Raw genomic sequence first — 24,127 nt, forward strand, 5'->3', positions numbered from 1 at the left:
GGGGTGTTTGTCATTAAAATTGAAAGCACCACAGAGGATGTTGCCATCAGGGTGTTTGAGGTTGAGATTGAAGGCACTGTCGGCAATGGCCCCATCAGGGTGTTTGACATTGAAATTGAAAACATGACCTCCACAATATGGTCATCTGTGGCATGATCTTGAATACGTCAAGTTAGCAGAGCACTTTATTGACTGTGGCAGAGCATTTGATTGACACTGACAGGGAATTGAGAATTCAAAATGTTGACTCCCGCGGGGCATTTGATTGACTCCGACGGGGCATTCAAAATTCAATATGTCAGCTCTGGCGAAGCATTTATTCAAGATAGAGGAGTCAATCCACTACAGCATTTTTAAGCTGGTGCCCAGATCATCCATCCATGTGAACTGAAACATGCAATGGCTTGGAATATGTGATTTGCAGAAACAAGAAATATATTGTCAAGAAATCAACACACAATATTGATGAAAGGTCCTGCTAGTAGCCATGACAAATCCTCATAATACAAAAGAAAGATCCACTGAATTGGAGGTCAGATAGTTGATGTGTGCACCATTTAGTTTTTAGAAGTAGAACAACTCTGGCAGCCCGCCTTACCAAATATGGGCCAGCTGCAACCTAATATGGAAGGAGCGCATTATTCACACACCATCTGAAACTACGCACTGCACCGCGCTCATTGGCGATGCAATGCACCAACAAAACAAAGACATTGGGGGGATCCCAGAAAGGAATAGAATCATTTGGAATAGTTTTCTCAGTGATTGAAGAAGTTTTTGTGAACAGACCTCGGAAAGAGCTATTTGGTGCATGAATCTTTATACAAACCAGTTGCACAACATGCCATTTTGCATACATCAAGTTATATTTTTTCTTCTTCCCTCACAACTGCTTCCCCCACCTATCTGAATTGATTCTAAAGTATGTAGGCTATATTTGGGGAAAGTATGGGAGCATTTCAACAAGATTTAGATAGTGAAAGGAAATAAGAAAGAATGTGGTTTCATGTTTAGAGTCATATTTTCACCCTTTCAAGCTCCAGCTCCCCCAAACCATCAGAAAACTGCTTCGGAGCAGGGGATATATATTCTGCCATATGTTAACTATGTATAAGAAAGGCTCAGATGTTGAGATTTGGTAGCAAAGTATACAGAAAAGTCAACAATATCATGTTGCAAGATATTTCATGCATTCAACCTCATTTCTCCACCATGTGCCAAAATTCTTTCCCAAAGTAAACTTGAACCTATTTTACAACAGTTGTAGTGGCTGGAAAGATGTATTGAGAAGCTATAACAGTACAGCTCATTTTTTTCCCCCACAACTCCGGCGGGGCATTTCATTGACTCCGTCGGGGCATGTAAAATTAAATATGTTGACTCCTGCAAAGCATTCAATACACTCCGATGGGGAATATAAAATTTGAATTGGGTGGGAGACAGTTGATTGACTTTCATGGGGTATTTAATTCACTCCATTGAGGCATTTAAAATTAAATATGTTAACTTCTGCAGGGCAGTTTATTCACTCCGACGGAGCATTTTATTGACCCCGTCGGCGAATTTAAAATCAAATATTTTGACCCCGCGGCGATTTAATTCACCCCGACGGAGCATTTTATTTACGCCGTCGGGGCTTTTAAAATTAAATATGTTAACTCCCGCGGGGCAGTTTATTTACTCCGACGGGGCATTTTATTGACCCCGTCGGCGAATTTAAAATAAAATATGTTGACCCCGCAGCCATTTAATTCACTCGGCATTTTATTCATGCTGTCAGGGCATATAAAATTAAATATGTTCTCTCACAGGGCACTCCGACAGGGCATTTTATTCACTCTGTCATGAAATTTAGAGTCAAATATGTTGACCCCCGCGGCGCATGTAGTTTACTCCTCCAGGGCATTTTATTTACTCTGACAGGGTATTTTAAATCAAATATGTTGACTCCCATGGGGCATTGGGTTCACTCCTCCAGGGCATTTGAAATTGAGTATGTCAACTCTGGCAATACATTTACAATTAAACATAATAACCCCTCAAGTCAATCAAATTCTTCATGGAGTCAAAATAGTCAAATTTAAATGCCCATGGTGGTTGACATACTCAGATGTAAATTCTCTGCCAGAGTGAATCAAATGCCCCATGGGAGTTGAAATAACCACCCCATTGGAGTCAATCAAATGCTTAACCAGAGTTGACATATTCAATTTCAATAGATGTCATTGATTAATATTATGGACACAGGTAATTTACCATTGGAGCAGGTTGGGGTATATACAGCATGCTTTGCTGACCAGCAGCTGTGTGGTAGAGCAAGTAGCTTAGGGTGGAGGTTTACAATTAGCTACTACTGATAGAAGCAAACAGTACAACATCAAAGCAGGTAACAGTATTACAGTTGTTCTAGTAAAGATTGGGGAACTATGGTGTGATGCCGACGGGACACCCAGAAGACTGCCGTAGGTAGCTGCCGCGGCAAGAGACGCCGTGCCCGCAAGCCATTTGTATGCATCCGGCTGGTCCGTTGGTAAAGGGATGTTTTGGAAAGTCCGGCCGGGACCGGCTGGCCCGTTCATTACGAGTCATTGTCATGTCCGGCTACTACGTTTGGTACGTGACATAGTGACTGATATATGTGCACTGTGACCAGAACACCGTATTCTATTACATTGCTATTGCATGGACAAATGATATTTTGATACTTGTGTCTTGGTTTGGGAGAGTATCTATTGGTTGTAAGCATGGTATAATCGTGATTATCCTCGACAGAGTTGGCCGTGCACGACATTTCCACCTTATCAGGACAGCACATGCCCAACACATGCCTCTTTTCTGTCGGTGGTGAGTCAAACATGCCTTTTCCGTGACTCTGTATTGACACTTGGCATCAAACTTGGCGCAGTACGGTCATTTAAAGGAGCTGTGAGATTATCCGCGCTCCATTCTATCCTCGCTCCCAGAATGTCAACTTGTGACTCTGCCAAAACAGCTTGGTCTCCGCCATCCCTTGGTGCTGCGTGCTTCATGTCCATCCCAGCCGAGGACGTTCCCCGCGCAAAATCTTTCTACAAAAAAGTCTTTGACTGGACTTTCAAACCCTCCCCAGATCCCACCTCATACCCCGACGCCAGTTTCGCCATGTTCTATACACCTTCGCCGATTCTCATGGGAGCAATCGTCAAATCAAGCGAAAACTCCGCTAACACGCCTGGTGTTGGGATCGACATCTATTTGCTGGTTGATGATATTGAGGGCACGTTTGAGAAGGCGAAAAGTGCCGGAGGCAGCGTGGCGATGGAAATGGTCGCAGACGGAAATCACACCTTGCGCGGGAAAGTTGCGGATACTGAGGGAAACGTGATTGGGATATTGAAGTGGTTAGCTTGTTAAACAAGATTGAATAAGATGAGGGCTTGTATGACGGCTGACATGTTTTTCTTTGTGTATACTCCGAGTATATATACTAACTCACAATGTTTCAACGTTCAACTTTATGACCTTACGAGCATTCTTGGACTGATATGGACGTCTTTTCTTGAACATCTTGACGGACACCGAAGAAAAAAAGACTTGTTTACGCGCCGCACCCCCGAAAATTGGAGAGAGCGCTTTCGTGCGTGCCTTCCTGAGAGCTTCTGGCGTCTGTTGGGCGTCTGCCTCACAAATACTAGGCTCGTGACCAGCCTGTATATGAGAACTTCGATATACAAGACGCTCACCGGTCTACACAAATACCTGTTTGGTCCAAGTCACCCGTAGAACCGAACACGTGATTGTACGATTGACTTACGTCCTCGACTCTCCACCACGTCACTGCAATAAAGTCTTACTCTGGTCCTACTGCAACTACTCGCACCACTCAATAAGCTTGGAATTACTCCAACCATTTGTGGTTATGGAGTTTTCCCTGAAAGGTCTTCAAACCTCTGTGAGACGGATGCGCCTTTGTTCATCGGAAGTACCGGAAGGAATCTGGAGCAATGAAGATGCATTAAGGTATGTAAACACTGCAAGGCGAACGTTGTTAGCTTACCATTCGGATAATATAGTTTTTTTTCCAACGATCTTTGAAGAAGGTTAATCCAATCCCGAGGCCTCCAGGCATTGCGCTTGGTCGGGGCAATTCGCCATAAATCCCGCCACTCGGCTGTCTTAATATAACACTTCTTCCGTGCTGCTTGAACTCTATCCAACAAGCATATGTTTCTCCTTCACTTTGCCAAGTGAGTAACGAACCATGGTGGTGCAACGATTATCGGCTTACAAGCTACCACAGCTGTAAAGAAGCCTTCGGCCCGCATTCCGCATTTCTGGCCGCAGTGTGATAAAGGATTTCATGAGGAACTCAGGTGTTGGCTTGCGTCTGCCGCACAGTTCTGGTCTGACTTCGTCGAATTCATGACGAGAATGCATAGGGCTGAATTAACAATGGAGCGACATCGCTCCAGACTTGTTTTTCGGCTTTTTGTGCAACCCCCTTTGAAGCTAGGTCCCGAAAGATTTCAAGGTGCCTCTCCATGGTTGGTTCGTGAAGAACCGACGCTTCCATCAGGATGACTCTGCGCGTTGCCAACGATCATCTGGCCACAGGACACGTTGAGTGCTTGGAGAAAATCTGGGGCGAGATGGATGTGAGTATCCCATACTAATCTAAAGATATTGGGCTTACGGTGACGAACAGAGGCTGTTAAAGACCGTCAAGTGACGAAGCGCAACGCTCACCCTGAGCAGCCTCCTAATGTCGCTGTAAGATTGTGCTTGAGGCTCGAGGACAGTTGGATGTAAGTATTGAGTACGCTCTGAAAACGTTGGATTCACATACTTGTCTCGTAGTCGAGAATCCAATCCTCACTCAGGTTGATTGCTCTGAGCGCGGGCATATGTCAGCCCGTTTGCAACGGGTCTTAAGCCTGGCGTTGGCAAGCATTGGTCGTTGGCGCAGATGAAAACTTCTTGTTGTTTCAATTGAAGACAAAGCTGAACTAGGGCAAAGGCCAATGCGTAAATGAGCGGTTTGCTTCGATTTTACCGGAGCATTGCCCGCTTGTGGCCTTCGCTGGATATCCCGATACTAGACGTGGATTTAAGAGACGAGTCGGACGTGAGCATGCTACACAATCTCAATGCTTTTGGGCTTACATACCTGTTAGTTAGCACTCGACCCTTGGCACTTCGGCATTCTTCTCCTGAATCTTGCTTATGTGAAGGACATTGTGCTATCATTTACACGGAGGACAACGCACTAGCCCACCGTAAACGCGGTCACGTTTTCAACCACACTTGTGCAAACTTGGGCACCAATTTAAGATCTACCGCAACCCGTTTGCTTTGCTCTCCCCCGTCTTGTCATCTCCCCGCCCTCTTCGTCAGCCCTTACACACAACTCTTATACTATAGTTCAGTACCACCAACAATCATGATCATGCCCAATACCTTATCCCACTACGACTTCTCCACAACCTACCCCTGGCAGCAAACACTTGCTGCACTACCTGTAGCTCCAAGAACCCAGTAAGTCCATCTTTCTGAATTATCCTTCACTTGCCCTCTAAATTCTCATAACCTCTTCTCAGATACTCGATTCCACCAGCTTACATCCCTCAATTTCCCAATCCTCAACCCATTCTCTTGTGCGTCTCTTCTCCCTTCCTCACTCCCAATCACCATTCCTTACCATGGTTACGCGTAGCCCCGGTGAATATAGTCTTCCCACACAACCTTCCGGGGCATACCACTCAGCAGGCACCATGATGCCACTTGACAGCCAACTTGAAGGAACCGAATACCTTCAGAACGCGTCTCCCGGCTTCAGCACAGTTTCTCCTGTCCTCACATCATCTTCCGGCCCCTCCTCGCCGTATCCCAACACTCCTCCCACCCACGAAAACAACGCCATCTATCCGAGTGAGCCACTCGGTTACGAGGATCGGTTCAACCAGGTAGAAGAGGCTTGTGCCTCGATCCCAGCATCTACACAGCAGCTCCCTATCGAGCCCCAGCAGCAGCTCCCGCAAAATCAGTACTACTACCCTCCCCCTGCCTTCCCTCAGAATGTCACTCCACCCTTCTCTCAAGACTTCGTAGACTATTCCGCTCAAGCTGGTCAGAACATTGGTAATAGCCAATTTTCTCAACATAACATCCAACCAGAGATGGTTTATCTCTACCCATCCAACCCTTTGCCCGCCCTGTGTTGCATCGACGCTCTGCCCAACGAAAACTGGAACGCGCTTCCTCAGAGGTATGCCTCCTTTCCTTGCTTAGATTGTTAACTCGTCGTTACTCAATGCGAATTACCCATTGCAGCACCACGCCAGAAGCTTCGACTTCAACAATGCCACCTCCCTTCGCGCCATTCACCATGCCCACTGCGGAGTCTTTCCAAATAGGCCCCTCTTCCTTCTCCCACCAACCCACCGTTTATTCCGTGTCAAGCAATCATACTCATGCCCAGATGGGCAAGGCCGAGGCTTCCGCCTCCATGATACGCTGCCGATGGGGCAACCCCACTGTGCAATGTACGGCGTTGGTTGAAGCCACAGGTCCAGCCGTCAGGGAACACCTCCGTCAGTTTCACGAAGACGTTCAAAATCATCGTCGTGAGGGCGAAGCCACCAAAATGAAATGTATTTGGGCGGGGTGTCCAAGTAGGCGTCTTCTAAACGAAGACAGCGTCGGAAGGCATATCTGCCACACCGATGGCCACATACTTTCGGATGACCTTGACGGGCAAGTCCGGGCGGTGGGTGTAAAGTTTCATTGTGAAAAATGTGACGGCTTCTACTCCCGCAATGATGCCCTGCAGCGCCATAAGAAGATCTGCAAGGGCTCAAAGACGAAGACCGCAAGAGGCTAGTGGTTCTTATGGTCAGAATCTGCACCCCGAATCCAACCCATCTCTATGTCTATCTCTGAAATACAGTCCTACCCCACCTTCGGCTGGAGCTCGCACCTCGCTTACCACTCAGCCCACAAGACTCCATGCCTTACTCGCGGTATCTCAAGCTCGAGTACGACGTTCAAGTCTTACCATCCGTCCATCATTGGACCCCCCTAGGTTTTAACCGTATACCCACTTTCTCGCGCTCGTCCAACGCACCTCTCATGACCGTCTGCGTTCACTCTGCCCCTCATACCCATTGCTGTTGTTTTCCACTAAACCGACGCCTCCCTGTCTCTCATGGACTGTTCTCGAACCTCCGCTTCCAATGCTTTCACTGCTTTCTCTACCCTTTCCTTCCTCGGTTGACCCTTCCCCCATCCATCCTTCAATGTTCCCTTTTCCTTCTCAATTTCACCATTCTTTCCTCCTTGTTTTGCTATATCTACCAATGCACCACCGCTACTCACTACCCCTTCTTCCATCATCCCCTCAACGTTTTCACGCTATCCCTTCTCGACTTCAGCTCCTTTTTTCCTACTTGTGCATTTTGCGGGCTATCACATGTTACCACTTATCTTTCTTTTCATAATCGCTACCTATTCTCCCTTCTTGCTTCTCCTTGCTTTCCTTGATACTTTCCACTTGCACCCCTTTCCATTTTCTGACTCGCTAGCTCCTGTTGTTGTTGAACTTGTTCTCTCGCTATCGTGACAGTGTTCTCCTGCTCTCATGTATATACTGCTTTGCATCTTGTACTTCTTATCCTACAATCATATAATCGGCCTGGTATCCCAATCCTGGCTTGAACAACATAAATTTGCTTCAATTTCGAGTTGAAGTCGATACAGGGAGAACAAAGGTATCAATTCGCAGTGGTATTTCGAGAAGTAATTAACGTGGCGACAGCGGGAAGGCGATAGCAAAGTCCATGGAAGAGGAAGAAAGCAAGAAAGACCTGGACAATAAGAAAACACAAAGGCGAAGTGGTCAAGCAGGCAACGCAATACAAATACAGAACCATGGAAAGGAACGGACCAGCGGCAGTGAGCCCAGAGCACTGAGGAACCAGAAACACGTCATCTAAACCTTCGTATGAGGGACAGCATAATAACCACTCGCGTACACAGGCACCGCCTTCACTTCGCCAACGTCCGCAGATGGGCCATCGGCCTCACCGCCAACAACTTGAACTGCACGAGCAGGTGTCTTGCCCTTGCCCTCATATTGCCCTCATAATCCTCGTCAGGGATAAGGAAGTCGTCAGGAAGATCGCGGCGAAGGTCTTGAGAAATGTCGTTGTCGGGGTATTGCATCATATATCCCAAGATCTGAAGGGTGAGTTGAGTAAGGAAGAAGAATGTAAAAGAGGGGACGAAGACGGACCTGTGGGCCAGGGATACGGATGACTAATCCATCGCTCGCTGCCGAGGTGGAGATGTCCTTCTCGGAACGTTTGGAGTGGGAGGAGCGGCTGGTAGACCAGCAGAAGATCCCGCTAGATGATTCGGCAGAGTTGGCGAATTCTCCAGCGTGCTTCTTGACTTGTTCCTCGCTCATGGCTACCATGATGGTGATGTCCTACAGGCATAAACACATGAGGAAGGAGCAATGTGTATAGAGTGCTCAAGACGAACCTTGCAAATGATAAATCCGACAGGGTACGCAGGGAACAAGCCCTTATTCAACTCCTCCCATTCCGCAGGTTTTGCGTTCCTAAGGCCGTCCATGCGCTCAACACCGTCGGGCCACTTCGAGTTGAAAATCTTCTTGTCAATGTGGTAGAACTCACTGGATTGCTTGAAGAACTGCGGCTGGAACCATCCACCACGATCGACAGTGACCATCGTTGCCCGGAATCCAATTTCGACCTTGAATGACTCGCTATTGGCCTCCTCGTCCTCCGCTGAGGATGAGGAGCTTTGTTTCCTTGAGCCCCAAAAGAAGCTGACGTTTGATCCAGAAACTGGGGAGCTGAATGAGCTGGCGGAATTTTGGTGGATATTCGACATCTCATGATATAAAAGGATCTCTTGCCACCTGCTTCCTCCAGCTATCCCACTAGCAGGTGGTGGGAACAACGGTGTTTCTTCGAGCTTTGGTGGCGAATCAGCCGGGTCTTGAGCGGGGCTACCTCGCAAAGCCTGAACACGAGTGGTGAGCTCCGTAATCTCCTTTCGAACGGCGTCCATCTGCAGCGTGATCGCAGTAATCTCCAGTGCAGTATCCGTCGCCTCAGCGAGAGTCGCCGCTGACAAAGCTTGGGAATACGTGCGAGAGGCACTGTTGACAACCTCAGGCTCGAGCAGCAGTAGTTGTGATAGTTGTGTTCATGGCCGCTTCGATGCCCGTAAATGCACTCTGAACAATGTTGAATTTGGTGGCTTGTGTAACGAAGGCATCGTACTGAAACGCATTAGCCGCGGGTACGAAGCTTTGTGCGACGAGACTTGACGTTGATTTGCTGAAAGATGATTTCTGGATCCGACGTAAGATCCTCCATGGTAAACGACGTCGAGAGACTTTGGAACCAGTCAATAGGGGACATCTGGACAGGATGTATGTTCAGGGCACCATCCAAAGAGCTGGTGGCTGTCTCGCGGAACGCGTTCTTCGCGTCTTGCAACATCTCAGCTGGGCTCTTGATGTCCATATAACCAAGATACGGGCAGATTCTATGCGAGTAACCACGACCGACAACATCAGCGTGTTTGGCAGCAAGCTGTGCCTCTCCAATCGACGTGATGTGCGCCAGCTTGCGTGTAAAGTCCTCCATATCCTCATTCTTGGCTCGCGCGTTCTTGATCATGGCATCGCGCTTCAACCCCCACTCCTGCTTCGCAGCCAAGTACTCTTCCATCAGCGCCTCTGCGAGCTCCATGCGATTGACTTTCCCTTCGTCCGTAAGCCTGTTAGCGACTGCAAATTTCGGTACGTTTTCACCACTGGGTGCAACCGAGCTGCCAACAGCAGCAGCCAACGACGCGGACCTCTTGTGTTGCGACTCGATAAGATCCGTTACCCAGCCCGCAGCGGGGACGTCCTTCATAAGCCAACGACGAATCTGGTCCTGCTGCTTCGCCATAATCCGAGAGTCGTTCTCGTGGCCGGGCACCAAGTTGTTCAGAACCTGCTCATAGCAAATGGACAAGTTGTGTCCGTTGGGCGCACCAACAACCTCGCCCACGTTGTACAACTGATCAACGAGACGGAATTCGCTTTCATTGACAACGACAGGTTTGACAAACTGTCCATATATGCCGGCAGCCGAGGTGTCCCAACCATATAGGTCTTGCTGGAGGAAGCGGCCAGGAAATTGAAAAGTGAAGATCTGGCCGGTCATCGGCGCGAATACCTGCTTGAGGCTGTTACAATGATTTCCAAAAAAGTTTCCCTTTCGACGCCACTGGAAGCCTTTAACGATGCTCTGGGTGCGGTTGTTGCTGCCAATCCGACCGACGGGGAGGGGAAAAGAGACTTGTTGGCTGCTTTCACGTGATTAACGAAGTCGTCTAGGCTCGATGAGGAAGACCCTTTGCTGGGTTGCAAGGAATGAATGCTATTAGAGAAACGAGCTTTCCTGGTAAAGTTGCTGAAAAGGTATCTGACTTCGGACCACTTCGACAGCGCATACTGCACCAGGATTGCAGCTTTGCGCCAGCGACGTCTAGTGCGTGCTCCACGGTCCAGATGTTGTCGGCAGGTGGGTGAGAGGTTGGATATGGATAGTTAATCGTCATAAACGCCTTGTCGATGTCAGATAGGACGTTGTTCGGTTTGACATCGATGTTTTGTTCGTTCATAGCAGCGGGCATGAAGTACCTGCAAAAAAGACATCAGTACAAGGACTTTCCCAAGAAAACTGGACGTACATCATAATGGACTTGAGATCGAGTGTGGAGAAGTTGCTGACATCACGAGCGTTGTACACGTCCAAAATTGTTCGCAGACCTGTTGCTCGGTCCAACCTTGAGTCCTCGTGTAAAATTCGATGACGGCTGAAGAGGTGTCGGTGGGTACGATAATCTGTGAGATCGAACACGGATATGTACCAGACTCCTTCAACGTGACCGTGCCACCGCGTACAGGAGACTGGTGCTCGTGCATGAGGGCAAGTGTATGGCCGAATTCGTGCAAAATGACGCCTTTCTCCGATTCGGTCGTCGTGTCAGATGTACCAATCCAACCCAAATTCATGGTGGCCTCGTTGGCGCTGATGAGGCTGACTTCGTTCCCGACGTAGGACCAAGAGCCCGAGCGAGGATCGAAACTGATGCGAATGGCGGCGTTGCCGTTGGCAACAAAGGTGAGGTTGATATTGACATACTTTACCCTCACGGTCAACCTTCAAGAATTCAAGCACATATGACGACGTACGCTTCCGTTGTCCCACATACGAGTGGCCTTTGTAAGGACAGCTCGCATCACACCACCTCCGCCAAGGCGTCCGACTGGTGGATAAGGAGGCGGCCTTGATGAGGCATGCTTCGGCGCAGGCGCAATGAAACCAGGTGACCGCTGAGGTTTCGTCACCTTCAGCGACAGCAGATTCGGTGGAAGCGGTATCGAAGGAGACTAGGCTGGCTGGTGGAGCAGCAGCGGAGTTGAGGGCAACTGGGACAGCGACCGCCGCAGTGGTAGATTCTAGCGGAGGAACGACCGCTGTAGGCTGAGTGGCAGAAGACATAAGAAGAGGTGGAGATTACTGAGGGTAGAGGTGGGGTAAGGGCGGGGAAATCGTAAACAACTGACGCAAAGAGTTGAAGACACATCTCGACGTGACGTCATGACGTCAGATGAAAGAAATCTTGACCGAACATCAGGTGTTCTAGCGAAAATCGGACATGCTTTGGTTCCCTGTTCTGCGGAGTGAGGACACAGTTTTCCGACTTTCGAACATTGAAACGGGAGCCCAAAAGATCTGTGCGGTGAGGCACCAGTGATGGACGTGAAAGAAGGCGTAAAGGCCCTTGGAGGACATTTGTCGTCGCCCTATCACAATAGCCCCACGGTCTAGAGTCTCGGATATCTCTAATCACAGCATACGCCGTTCTCTTCTCCCTTGAATGAGACTCTCCCGAGGCTGCAACGATCACCGGTGCTCTTGCGAGCGAGCAGAAAGGGTACTGGTCTTGGAAGACGTTGGGTTTATTATCGAGAACCACGCGAGATCGCCGCCAACTTTTGCCGATGACGGCGATAATACGTTTGAGAAGTCGGTCGAATTGTCAGACCAGAAGGCCCACAAAAGGGATACGAAGGTGCATTGAATTTAGGACGCACCAGTTGCCCAGCGGATGAAGGGACGTGGCGAGGTTGTAGCAAACATGTACAAGCAGAGCAACGCCGAATAATTTCAAATTCTCAAGCAGCATGCAAGCAACATGCAAGTAGAAGAAATAAAAAAATCGACTTATAATAATTTTAAACGCTTGTAAGACACTTTTTGGGGTCGAAGCAATTTGCGGCCGATTTAGATCCCAATTTTTCTCAAAGCGGCTTTAGAGGCAATTGAACACTGTGTCTGCGCTCAGAAAATCGTAAAGCTTGCAGGATACTACAATGCTGAGCTGAGTTTTGATACGCAATAAATATGGCTTCCTCAAAGCCAACAATTTTGGCAAATTCTGATCTTGCCACATTTCGACGGTATGTCACTCCAGCATCTTGAAAACTGCTTGCAATTCTTAGAGCCCAAACGAGCCACATCGCGATCAACGGAAGGAGCAAATATGATATTCAAGTATAATGCAATAGACAGCGGATAAATGTTTTACAAATACAAAATGATATGCTACTGATACAAATGGAGGCTCGTGCTAGAGCCACTGTGGGGATGCCAGAGAACAATAATATGCCGCACACTGACAAAAGCAGCGCACAAACCGAATCTTATGCGCTACTTGATCTTGCCTCTCCCCCTGCCCGCGCTTCCGACCTTCCAAAGCAAACTTTGCGATGCTTCTTGATCGACCGCGACCCCTTTTCCTCGTTGCACCTTTCACAGCGCACCTTTTTTACTTGGAGACCAGTGTGCTTTTGCGTTTCCCTCACATGACGGTTGAACCCAGACTGCGTCATTGGAAACTTGCTTTGGGAACAGCATCCTTTCCACCGACACTCTTTGATTTTGCCGTTTTCCAGTACGCCGTGGTCCAGGAAGTGGGTGATGGTTTGGTCGTAGGTCATCGGCTTCAATTGCGTGCCACAGCCGTCCCACTGGCAGTGAAACCATTCGTTATCGTCGTTCGCGCCTTCTAACGTGGGTTCCATGGGTTGAGTGAGCGTGTATGTGGCGGTAGAGGAGTACCCGAGGTTGTTGACAAGGCGCGAACTGAAAAGGTAAAGCATCAATTCATCGTTCTGTATGACGGCAGACCGATCAACAACTTACGACGATGCTATTGGCCTCGATACGGAATTTGCATTCTTCACTACACATTCGCGGACTCGTGGGTAGGGGTGATGTCTTTGTGACACCAAAGTGCGTGGTTGTCGCACGTTTTGGATTTGCTGATGCCACTCGTGTTGCTCCATAATTGGAGCGGCCGCTGCGTAGTTGGTGAGGGACGAGTTAGCCCCATATACGAGTGGCATATGGCCCCAATGTTGTTGCGTATTGGGCTCAACGGGGGCCTGAGCCATATAGGGACGGCCATGGGACGGAGGGTGAGCATCCTGATGGATCGTCCAGGCAGCATGTAGTACAGCGTGGCGTGGCACAACGTTCACCTGAACCACAGCAGGGTGGGCCGGAGATGAGAAGTCGTCGGTCGGAAAATGGGGAAGGCATGTCGTCGAGGCAGGTCCAGGAGCAAAATATGCCGGTAAGTTGTGATTTACGTCAAATTCAAAGTCATCTTCTTGCGAGTGAGGGTGGGGATAGGTCGTCGATCTAATTGCGAGGATGTTGATTCAAAGACCGCAGTGAATAAGGGGTTGACGCACAAGGTCTGGCTACATTGAGGCGAAACATTTTCCAGATCCTGCTGTTCGCCCGTGCTCTCGTCAAGCCTGAACGTCATCGTAAGTGAAAGAATTCGGAAATCAACATGCCACTCACTGCTCATCAAACAGCTTGAGAAGCCAGGCGTTCTTCTCGATGGCAATGGTATCCCTATAGCTGTCGTTGTTGACGTAGCCTGCTGAGGAAGAAGTATCCAGAGGAGCAGCCGCATCAAGACAGGAGCTCAAGTTGCCCTCGGCCCTAGGAGACATTAATATGGACGTGGCAAGACGCGAAGACGGTCGCACTAACCATACATTATACAAAAGAGCAGCAGCCATCTCAGGAGTCACTTCTCCCAAGCTCTCACTTTCAGACCAGCCCTCCGAAGGACTCCCATCTGTCAACAGCGGCGTGACTTGAAGATCTGGGGAGTCTTCAGGATATGTGTCGTAATTAGGCAGGGGGTAGCTGAAGGACGAATAAAAAGTCAGCTTGAAACGCGATGCGATAAGATGTGACATAGACTAACCCTTCGGCCTCGGGCTGGCTATAGCTAAAGAACGAAGGAAAAGGAAAAGTGAGTATGGGACGCGACGCGACGGCCTGTGGCATTTACTCACTCTTCACCACCTCCACGTAACGGTGGGAACACTCCTTGCGCCACCCAGAAATCGTCGGGCATTTGATGATTGCTGAAAAAAGTAAATATCGACGCGAAAGGATGAAGAGGAGGCAGCTTGCCTAGGAAAATAACTGGAAGAGTACACGTTGCTCGCAACTTCTCGTGGATAATGCATGGTGGTAGCGTATGATAGAAGGCTGAACTGGGAAAAACCAGTAGAACAAGAAGAATCGAAGAGGATAGGCAACGAGGGAGCTCGAGGAAGGAAGGAGGGAAGTAGGGGAGGTTGATAATTCGCTGAAATAGGAATTCTATATAACGTCGCGTTAGGTCAACGCAACTACAAACATGTAACACTCGCGTGACTTACAAAGGTCAAGGCGGGCGGCTGGTTGTGATCTGTCATGGAGACAATGAGCCTTGATATTTCCGGTGGCCTAAAAGTTTCTGAGGCTTCGGACAAGGCGGGGGGCGTTTCTTCAGAGGCAAGGCAATGCACAAGCGGATTATGCAATCGCAGTGTACCTCCTCGTCATATCTTCTTTGCTACAATATTACCAGCACTATTAGTTTAGTTCGGCAAGGAGTGGTGCTGGACGCACTCGAATCAAAACCTGAGCACTCACCACCAACGAGATCTCGGGCTCCTTTTTGCCTCTACTCTTCTAAAAATGCAATTTCCCCGCTGTGCACGTAATTACGTCGCTTGTTCTCGCAATATCTCCTGTGCTGAATCCTCACTAGCATCAAAATTGACGTGAGTGGCGTGCGATACCTTAGGCCGCAAATCCGGCGGAGCCCGGTACCTAGCCTCCAGGTAAGTATACGGCCAAGTGACTACTCCAATTTTTACGAACCTCGCGGTGTGGACACGGGCGGAATAAATATCGTGTACGTTGGGTGGCCTTTCCAAATTTCGTTTGAACTAGTGATTTGAGAGATAAATATTTGCAGAAAAGCCTCACCTGGAGAAAAGGGTGAATTATCAGAATATTGCATCAGCTCATTTGGTAGCTCCAAATAAACCCGTTTGAGCCCAGACGGACAGTTAGTCTTCTGCACTAAGATTCAACCAGCATTAGAGCTCAAAATTTTGAAATGAGGGCATGCGGTACACAACTTGCGTTTCCCACTAGCCGGACAAATTTATTTGAGCAGAGAAAATGGGGGAAGCTTTTGTTTCTATGGCTTCTTAGGAGTAGGGCATAAACGTGGGTAGTCAAAGACGCATGCGCATCCTTCCGATTCATATTCAGGTCTATCTGGGAATCCTTGAAAGAACCTCAGCAAAAGACGTCAAAGGGTAGCCAAGATAGTGAGACGAACACGTAGAGGAAAAATTGTCTATCCGTCCGCCCAATAGGACTGGTAGAAAAGATGGACTTCTTCGAATGTCGCGTTTGTGGCTCATTTGAGGTCCATTCTGCGTGCAGTAAAATTACCCTTCCCATGAAAAGTCCTGTCGTATGTGACTAGATAACCGGGAAGCGTGTCAACACGTTGAAAGAATTCCATTGCGTTCAGCGGTGTTGATCACAAAGCTACGTCCTCTGATCGAAGTCGACGTCGTGGTGAGAGGTAAGCTCTTGTAAGTATTGTTTGTGACGCAAACCGAAATTGTGTAGAGTCTGAATACAAATATAGAGAATTTAGTCTTGGGATGGTGAAAAAACTGGAAGCAATGCGGAGGCAAGAGGTAAGATGGTGATGTGGCGCGATCTGCGGAATGAGTGTATTTCGCTCGGAGGCTGGTGCCAAACATCACATCCCAACATCCCGACGGTCACAGATTGTCACACCACAGATCTTGCACATCACAACATTGATGATGATGTCCTGATTATTCGGAGATAACCTATCGACCACGTTACATGGTTTTTTTTTGCAGAGTCTGTGGCCTCAGATTTAGACCGACAGCAACGTCTAAGTAATCTCTCGAGCTTTCAGCCTGATGTTTGAGGCTCCTTTTACAGCGCTTTCAGAGTAGGATGGGAAAGTGTGATTTTTTGTAAGCATGTGTGACGTACGTAGTTTCCCTTTTAGGAATTGGGGGCGAACCATGTTTTTCGCCTTCCTCAGCCTTCCCTAGCCCACTCCTTCATATAAGAGCTTATATTTTGAAACCCCATAGCGTTGGGGGATGAGGCCTGAGGGATTGAGCAGAAGGGCAAGGCGACGCGTAGGCAGTGCGAGGCAAACAATTCCTCAAAGGGAAACTACGCATGTCACACACGCTTACAAAAAATCACACTTTCCCATCCTACTCTGAAAGCGCTGTAATCCGATCTATCAGGCATGCATCTCTCCCCATCAAGTTCAGTGTTCGAGTCACTGGCGCTACGTTCGCGACCTTGAGAAACTTAGAGGGTTACAGAGGATTTTGTTGCTTCGAGGGTTAAAGTAAGCTCAGCCACCCCTCATCCTATCAGCTATATGTCTAACAACGGTTTCTAGATTGCTCGTTGTCCTTAAAGACGCTTTACGCTTTCAGAGTATCTGAGCAAACGGTTAAAAGTCAGACAAAACCCAACGTCAAAACTTACCCCCACCATACACGCGGCCGGTAGAGAAATCCTGGATTATAGATGGCCAGTATCTGCGACTGCTTTTGGCGAGCAAAAGGCGATCGGGGGCTCAGAACATTGGTACTGGCCCCACCCAGAGCCCTCGATGCTAGCCATAATGAAGTAGGGCCTATATTTGCACTGTGTGGGGTATCACTCACCCATCGCCGAAAGCAAGGTTACCTCTTCACTCCCACTCTTGTGCTCATCTCTCATTAAGGTGACTGGGATACAGGTCAGCACTTCGAGTCTGCTAGTCAATATTGGTCCATAAACCATGCGCCCAACGTTTACTACAGCTCACCTACCTCACCCTCATCGTCATCCCCATAGAAGGCAAGTTCCTCCAAGGCCACCCTTCGCTCTGAGCCTGCCAGTGGAGGGCGACCTGAGTTCCAACTTCCATGACCGAGGATTTTATACAATTCTGCCCCCTATTGTTCTTACCTAGTAATAAACCGATAAGCCGATGTTCACCGAAGAATTACCGTAAGGTGGCTGGTTATTGTTGTTCAAGTCATGCGATGCCAATATGACCTTTCATGATAGGATTGCAAATAATATGGGCCATCATGCGTTCACGGAAAAGCTCCTTGCGTAGTTCGCGTAGATTATTTTATCAATATTTTATCCATTTTAAAGGAGCTCAAGGATAGATGTACTAATGCAATAAATGGTATCGAATAAATACAAATGACGATGAATGAAGAGCGTAAAGTTCTACGAATACAGATGCTACTAGTAATACAGAATGATGTGCATGCGACCTACCAATACAAACAGAAAACACGAGGCTCGTACATAGAGCCATGGAGATGCTTGAGACAATAAAGCCACAACTTCTAGCCACGCGAAAGGAAAACCGCCTCATAAGGCGGATCTCTAGTAGTGTTGCATCAATCCCACCTCTTCTTCCCGCTCTTTCGACTCTCCCGAGCAAACTTTACTGTGGTTAGCCTGAGACCTCTTCGCCTTCTCCTCGCCGCATTTCTCGCAGTTGACCTTCGAGAGCCTTCCGATCCCAGCGTGCGATCCAGTTTCGTAAACGTGACGCCTAAAGCCCTCGCGTGTCATCGGGAAGGCGCCAGGTTTAGAATTGCAGCCTTTCCAAAGGCATTCTTTGATTCGGTGACCTTTGACTTTTTCCCCATGATCTCGAAAATGTTCTCGGATCTTTGTGAGGGTCATGGGACCTGCTGAGCAGTCCCCCCATTGGCAATAATTGTCGGCCTTGCCTGACATCTCGGTACGCTTTGAAACCGACGGAGTTCCGTAAGGTTGATGCCGTCTGTCACGGCGTGCGGCTTGAGCGCTCATAGTGGCAGATGAATTACGGGGTTGCCGCTTATAAACTGGGAAGGCGCGTGTAATGGGAGTTTGGGTGAAGGGCGGGTACGCCTCATATACAGGCATTGATGCCCCAGCGTAGGCCTGCATGTTCGGCGGGACGGCGGCCTGAGCCACAGGATTGTATGGAAAATAGCAAAAACCCATCTGGGCGTTCCGATGGTGACTCATTGTGGCGGGCGCGGTACGGGGTTGTTGCCCATAAATGCTTTGATGCGACCCAGCCATCGGGAAGCGGGAAATGGGCGCGTTCGCCCAGAGGAAATAGTCTGGAGTGTCCAACGCAACAACGGCCTGTCCCATAAACTGGGGATAAGACGGCCGCTGACCGTAATTGGGAGGGGCGCCAAAAAATCCAGATGCAGGACCACTAGTCCGAGTTAATGCGGCGTTAATTTGATCTACGGACCTAGAAGAGGAAGGGCCAGGGGGATAATAATCTGCTGAAGAAGTCGCGGTGGCAAGTTCACCAGTGAACTCCGCGAAATTATCGCGTACTTGAGAAGTAGGGAGGGGATTGGCGACGTTCGTTGACCTGAACCACGTATGAGAGGGAATCTTGGTCGAGACGGGGTCGACTTACAACGGCAGCTGGTTGTTCTCGGGCTCGAGAGACTGGTCGTTTGAGTTCGCATTAGGACTAATCATTGCAACTTGTAAGTGAAAAGTGATTTCTATATGAACAGGTGCCACTGACCGTAAGTTGAATGTTCTTGAGAGCCATGAGTCTAGGTCTTCTCCATACGTATCATCGTCCTGAGAACATGCTTCGACCCGTTCATTTGATGGAAGCGGGGCGACTATCTTGAGAGGTCCACCGTTGAAGTAGTCGCCGGCCCTGGAAACATAAACGTGAGCGCGACAAATGGGTGGATGGGGGCCTGCACTAACCATGGTGGAATTACAGCGTCCTCGTCGGGCGTCTTCAACGTCTCTTCGTTATCCTGCCAGCCCTCCACGGGACTTCCATCTGTGAGCGGGGGCGTGATTTGAGATGCTGAAAAGTCCTCAGGATTTACGTCGCCAGACTGGGAGTAGCTGAGAACGAAAGGTCAGTACGTGACGCGACTCGACGTGTTGAGTGACATTGACTCACTCTTGGACTTGAGGCTGGAGGTAGCTGAAAAACGCGTTAGGAAGGAACGCGACGCGTTAGTGTGTGGCATCAACTCACGATTTTTGTTCGAAATTATTATTGAGTGCCGTAAATATACCATTTCCAAGCCAGTATTCGTCGGGCACTCGACCATCGCTAAGGAAAGTAAGTTTCGACGCGAGAGGATTGAGAAGAGGAGGAAGCGTACAGAGCAGAAGTCGACGGGTGAGCGTTGTAGTTCTGTACATCTCGCGGATGATTGTAGTTGTGCATAAGAGGATAGCTGGGCAGGAGTAGTAGGAGGAAGGGTAAATGAAGAAAGGGCGATGAAGTGAAATGAGGGAAAGAAGTGGAGGAGATTGGGGGAGGCCGATAATTTACTGAAATAGGAATTCCGAACCCAGAAGTCGCGTTGGGTCAACGCAACTACAAACATGTAACGTCCGTGTGGCTTACAAAGGTCAACGCGGGGCTGCTGGTTGCGATCTGTCATATCAACAATGAGGGCGTTGCCGGTGGCCTGGAAATTCCTGATGGTTCGGACAAGGAGGACGTTTATTCGGAGGCAAGGCAAGCCTTGGAGTCCCAGTGTCCGTCTTTGTATTATCTTCTATGCTACAGCATCACCATAATTAGCATGCCGAAACGTGAAGCGGATGGCGGCGGTACGCACTTGAACCTCAAGCTGGGCTCCGCTCACTAGTAAAATATCTTTTACCAGCAAGAAGTTCATCTCGACTCGTTTAAATGTGGATCCGCATCCAAGTACCCATAATGTGCACGCAGCCCGTGGTACTTCGTCTGTTCTTCTCGCAAAATCTCCTGCGTTAAAAACACAATAGAAACAGTAACATATATTGACGGTGAGTGGCGTGCGATACCTTGGGCCGGAAGTCCGGACAAGCCCCACTATACCCTCCAGGCCGAGGTAGGACTGTTCAGACAACTGGCTGCTTCAATCTTTGCAATACCTTAATTGCATCTGAATACTGGATGCGGGGGTGGTGAGAAAAAAAAACATACATCCTGGGCGACCTTTTTAGAATGCGTTAGCACCGTCGAACGAATACCATTCACGAAAAAAGACTCACCTAGCGGGGGCGTACAGTGGGAATTTCCAGAAAGATCGCGTCAGCTCTTTCGTATTAAATGGTTGTGATTTCAGAAGAGCAATGATTTTCTGCGGTCGTTAGTACTATAGAGTTCGCACCAAGTAGCGTACTTCCATTTCATTCAGATCAGTCGCCAAAGAAGGCTTGGCACCACAAGGTTGCCTAGATTCAATCCTGGGTGGGGCAGGTCCCGATGGACGTGACAGTGGAAGAGATTCCCATGGATATTGAAGTTGTGGACCTGCCCAGCCAGGATTGAATCCGGGCACCCTTGTCGTGCCAAGCCTTCTTTGGGGACTGACCTGGTTCAAGGACCAGTCAAGTCTGTTTGAGCGTAAAAAACTTGGAAAACTTGATATCTATGCCTTCTTGAGAATTTTAAGCTATAAATATGGATGATTAGAGATGAAGGCGTGTCCCAAAATTTATATTCAGTTCTCCCGACAAGTCTTTGAAGGGACATGTGCGAAACATATAAGCACAGTAGCCAAGAAAGATATCGGGTGTACGTACATTTTTTTTCTTCATCTGTCCGACGAATAGGAAAGATGGATTTTTTTGAACGTTCCCTTTGTGGCTCAAGTTTCAGCTCGCATGCAACCATTCCGCTGGTTGTCAAATTACCCTTCCCATAGAAGTATTCTTTGTGTACGCGAATTGATTGAATGACGGCGCAAAGCCTCTCAAGACATTCACAAATTCGATGGTGCTGATATCGATTGAAAGTTCTTGCCACGTCGTCTTTGTATTTTTTGTGGGTAGCTTCTGACAGCCGTCTTCTCTGTGATTCGCATCGAAAGTGAGAAAGACACGTACGGTCAAAGAGAGGTATCCAATCCTTTCCGTTCCGGAGGTCATGGACATGAAGCTTCAAGCGCAAGCGGCAACAGGGATGTAAGTTGATGATGATGATGATGTGGCGGTAGTATGTCGTTCTCGGAGGCTGTTGCCAAATACTACCTCCGTTGAACATTCCGACGTCACAGCGTCACCATGACGCCTTCATCTATTTGATTCGGAAGATGTTGGCAATCTCAACTTCCGTCAAACGTTCGTTCTGATGCTCCGCGCCACATTGTGGCAAATACGTTTTACATTCCTGGGTGAGCTCAGTCGGTTTTCCTACGACTTTTTGAAGAAGGGAAACCCTCCTGTAGATCAACCGTCGCCACCAACTTGTGCTAGCGCATGCCAAGTGTAACAATTCTCAGAGCCGCATTCCAACAACTGCGCATTCCATTCGTACGCTTACGCGAACCAGGGATGGGTCTCAGATACTCTCCCCATTCCCAATTGTTGCACCTGGATGGATGACATGACCACTTACACTGACTGGGCAAAAAGAATGTCCCATCATTTTTTGGACAAAGTTAGTCCTGTAACACAAGAACCAAACATTTTGAGAACTACAGTCTGGTGTATGAAACATAGCCAAAAAGGTGTAGATTGTACATACCAAGTCTGGGGATGAACAAGTGAAAAGTCATGATAAGGCAGGGAATTGACTGTGACAAGTGCCAAAAATGGGATGTAACAGAGTGGGAAATTCTGAATGACTGCAACCTACTGAAAGCAATTCACAACTTGAGGAAGAGATATTTTGAACACTGGATCTCCCTGCTATTGTTATAAGCTTCATAAAGTCTCTGGGCTAGAAAATTTTATATCCTCCTCTAAAAGGTAAATTTGAACCTGTTCTCCATTTTATGTATTTTTCACTCAATATATTTGTTGAAATGAGGTAAAATGACTCCCCATGAATGTTTGTAATGTGTATAATACAAAGGTTGGTAGAAATATTAAAATGAACATTGCATGATGTCCGTAGAAGCTAATTTCCAGAGTTTTTCTGGAAGTAAACAAGTATCTACAACATTGGTCCTTCTTTTCTGCAAGAAGAAAAAATGCTACCATCCTTTTGAATTGATCCATGGAGACTCAGGATGTCTTTTAAACAATGCCTAAAGTATAGCATGATAGCAAATAAATTTACACTGGGTATAACTTGAAAAGTCCCAAATAAAAGTACATCTTGCATAGAGCAAGAAAGGTGTGGGTCTCAGATCCTTGCATAAATAGGACCTCTGTTTATTTCTTTGGGATGGTGTTACTAGGCATGAGAAGTGCCTTGTGAAATATTTTTAGCCCCAATTCACCAAGAAAAATGTTAAGAATTGGTCCAGGATGATTGCTCTATGCAAAATGTACTTTTATTTGGGACTTTTCAAGTTATACCCAGTGTAAATTTATTTGCTATCATGCTATACTTTAGGCATTGTTTAAAAGACATCCTGAGTCTCCATGGATCAATTCAAAAGGATGGTAGCATTTTTTCTTCTTGCAGAAAAGAAGGACCAATGTTGTAGATACTTGTTTACTTCCAGAAAAACTCTGGAAATTAGCTTCTACGGACATCATGCAATGTTCATTTTAATATTTCTACCAACCTTTGTATTATACACATTACAAACATTGATGGGGAGTCATTTTACCTCATTCCAACAAATATATTGAGTGAAAAATACATAAAATGGAGAACAGGTTCAAATTTACCTTTTAGAGGAGGATATAAAATTTTCTAGCCCAGAGACTTTATGAAGCTTATAACAATAGCAGGGAGATCCAGTGTTCAAAATATCTCTTCCTCAAGTTGTGAATTGCTTTCAGTAGGTTGCAGTCATTCAGAATTTCCCACTCTGTTACATCCCATTTTTGGCACTTGTCACAGTCAATTCCCTGCCTTATCATGACTTTTCACTTGTTCATCCCCAGACTTGGTATGTACAATCTACACCTTTTTGGCTATGTTTCATACACCAGACTGTAGTTCTCAAAATGTTTGGTTCTTGTGTTACAGGACTAACTTTGTCCAAAAAATGATGGGACATTCTTTTTGCCCAGTCAGTGTACCTATATCCCTCCTCGTTCCCCTGCACGACCGGGATACAGACACCAGAGTCATCAAACAAAGCGTCAATGCACCGTCTTCTTGTCAGTTTGCTAAGCAAGTACTATCTCACCGCAGCATGGCGGGAGAGTGCTTTTCGAACTCCCTCTCTCGAGGCTGCCAAAGAGGAGGGGACTTAGTTGAGTCCCCGTGTCGAGTTGCCTTATGATTGTTGACCTTTTGCAGTATATACTATTTTAGCAGTAATGGGTCCCTTGCGCTATTTGCGCCGCCTGGTCTTTTTCCATCCACCCTCAACGCCAGGTCAATCCCGACATCCCCGGCCTTGCTCCCCTGCTCCGCCAGCTCGTTCATTGCACCTCGGTGTGGCGTCGAGCTCAAGCTGCACTTTATTGCAAGTTCGGCGGTATATCTCATCCATTGTTCCATCAGGATTGTCCCAATAACAAGGGCTGCATCTGGATATGAGTAGTCAATTTCTTCCGTCAATGTTGCTTTGATGTTGCTGGATTCTGGTCCTTTCTAATAAACACAAGAACAAACAATGGAAGACCATCTGGATGACGCTCAAGTTGTTCTTTTGCTAGCATCTCTCAAAGCTGCATCTGTCATTAGGTGTGTTTATAACCTAGTAACATGCGAATGT

The 24,127-nt window shown here is 47.7% G+C and overlaps 8 protein-coding genes across 8 annotated transcripts; 2 read left to right on the forward strand and 6 right to left on the reverse strand.

The window, feature by feature from the left end:
• Positions 1–2,905: 2,905 nt before the first annotated feature.
• Positions 2,906–3,496, forward strand: LACBIDRAFT_291045 (uncharacterized protein). The gene has a single exon (XM_001879117.1). The coding sequence runs from the start codon at positions 2,965–2,967 to the stop codon at positions 3,391–3,393; it is 429 nt and encodes a 142-aa protein (XP_001879152.1). The 5' UTR covers positions 2,906–2,964; the 3' UTR covers positions 3,394–3,496.
• A 1,060-nt stretch (positions 3,497–4,556) lies between these two features.
• LACBIDRAFT_325558 (uncharacterized protein) lies at positions 4,557–7,060 on the forward strand (the record flags this gene model as incomplete). Its single annotated transcript, XM_001879118.1, has 8 exons — positions 4,557–4,634; positions 4,755–4,784; positions 4,990–5,104; positions 5,406–5,514; positions 5,577–5,633; positions 5,693–6,244; positions 6,310–6,745; positions 6,926–7,060. 8 exons carry the CDS (start codon positions 4,557–4,559, stop codon positions 7,058–7,060), a joined length of 1,512 nt encoding a protein of 503 aa, XP_001879153.1.
• Positions 7,061–7,688: 628 nt separating this feature from the next.
• Positions 7,689–7,907, reverse strand: LACBIDRAFT_317894 (uncharacterized protein; the record flags this gene model as incomplete). Its single annotated transcript, XM_001879367.1, has 1 exon — positions 7,689–7,907. One exon carries the CDS (start codon positions 7,905–7,907, stop codon positions 7,749–7,751), a length of 159 nt encoding a protein of 52 aa, XP_001879402.1. The 3' UTR covers positions 7,689–7,748.
• Positions 7,908–8,022: 115 nt separating this feature from the next.
• On the reverse strand, positions 8,023–9,075 carry LACBIDRAFT_317895 (uncharacterized protein; the record flags this gene model as incomplete). The annotated part of the gene is made up of 3 exons (XM_001879368.1): positions 8,023–8,214; positions 8,270–8,464; positions 8,521–9,075. The coding sequence occupies 3 exons, from the start codon at positions 9,073–9,075 to the stop codon at positions 8,023–8,025; spliced, it is 942 nt and encodes a 313-aa protein (XP_001879403.1).
• Positions 9,076–9,299: 224 nt separating this feature from the next.
• Positions 9,300–10,226, reverse strand: LACBIDRAFT_317896 (uncharacterized protein; the record flags this gene model as incomplete). The annotated part of the gene is made up of 1 exon (XM_001879369.1): positions 9,300–10,226. One exon carries the CDS (start codon positions 10,224–10,226, stop codon positions 9,300–9,302), a length of 927 nt encoding a protein of 308 aa, XP_001879404.1.
• A 530-nt stretch (positions 10,227–10,756) lies between these two features.
• Positions 10,757–11,080, reverse strand: LACBIDRAFT_317897 (uncharacterized protein; the record flags this gene model as incomplete). The annotated part of the gene is made up of 1 exon (XM_001879370.1): positions 10,757–11,080. One exon carries the CDS (start codon positions 11,078–11,080, stop codon positions 10,757–10,759), a length of 324 nt encoding a protein of 107 aa, XP_001879405.1.
• Positions 11,081–12,775: 1,695 nt separating this feature from the next.
• Positions 12,776–14,629, reverse strand: LACBIDRAFT_317898 (uncharacterized protein; the record flags this gene model as incomplete). The annotated part of the gene is made up of 8 exons (XM_001879371.1): positions 12,776–13,217; positions 13,278–13,778; positions 13,832–13,897; positions 13,947–14,090; positions 14,142–14,300; positions 14,362–14,385; positions 14,453–14,524; positions 14,574–14,629. 8 exons carry the CDS (start codon positions 14,627–14,629, stop codon positions 12,776–12,778), a joined length of 1,464 nt encoding a protein of 487 aa, XP_001879406.1.
• Positions 14,630–16,922: 2,293 nt separating this feature from the next.
• Positions 16,923–20,194, reverse strand: LACBIDRAFT_325561 (uncharacterized protein; the record flags this gene model as incomplete). The annotated part of the gene is made up of 15 exons (XM_001879372.1): positions 16,923–16,950; positions 16,998–17,127; positions 17,180–17,242; positions 17,323–17,452; positions 17,507–17,516; positions 17,790–17,836; positions 17,925–18,735; positions 18,775–18,900; positions 18,949–19,005; positions 19,063–19,203; positions 19,257–19,403; positions 19,462–19,485; positions 19,540–19,744; positions 19,918–19,981; positions 20,135–20,194. The coding sequence occupies 15 exons, from the start codon at positions 20,192–20,194 to the stop codon at positions 16,923–16,925; spliced, it is 2,043 nt and encodes a 680-aa protein (XP_001879407.1).
• Between the last annotated feature and the right edge of the window lie 3,933 nt (positions 20,195–24,127).

This window comes from Laccaria bicolor, genomic scaffold (assembly GCF_000143565.1).
Source record: "Laccaria bicolor S238N-H82 LACBIscaffold_8 genomic scaffold, whole genome shotgun sequence".
NCBI classification, from domain to species: Eukaryota; Fungi; Basidiomycota; class Agaricomycetes; order Agaricales; family Hydnangiaceae; genus Laccaria; species Laccaria bicolor.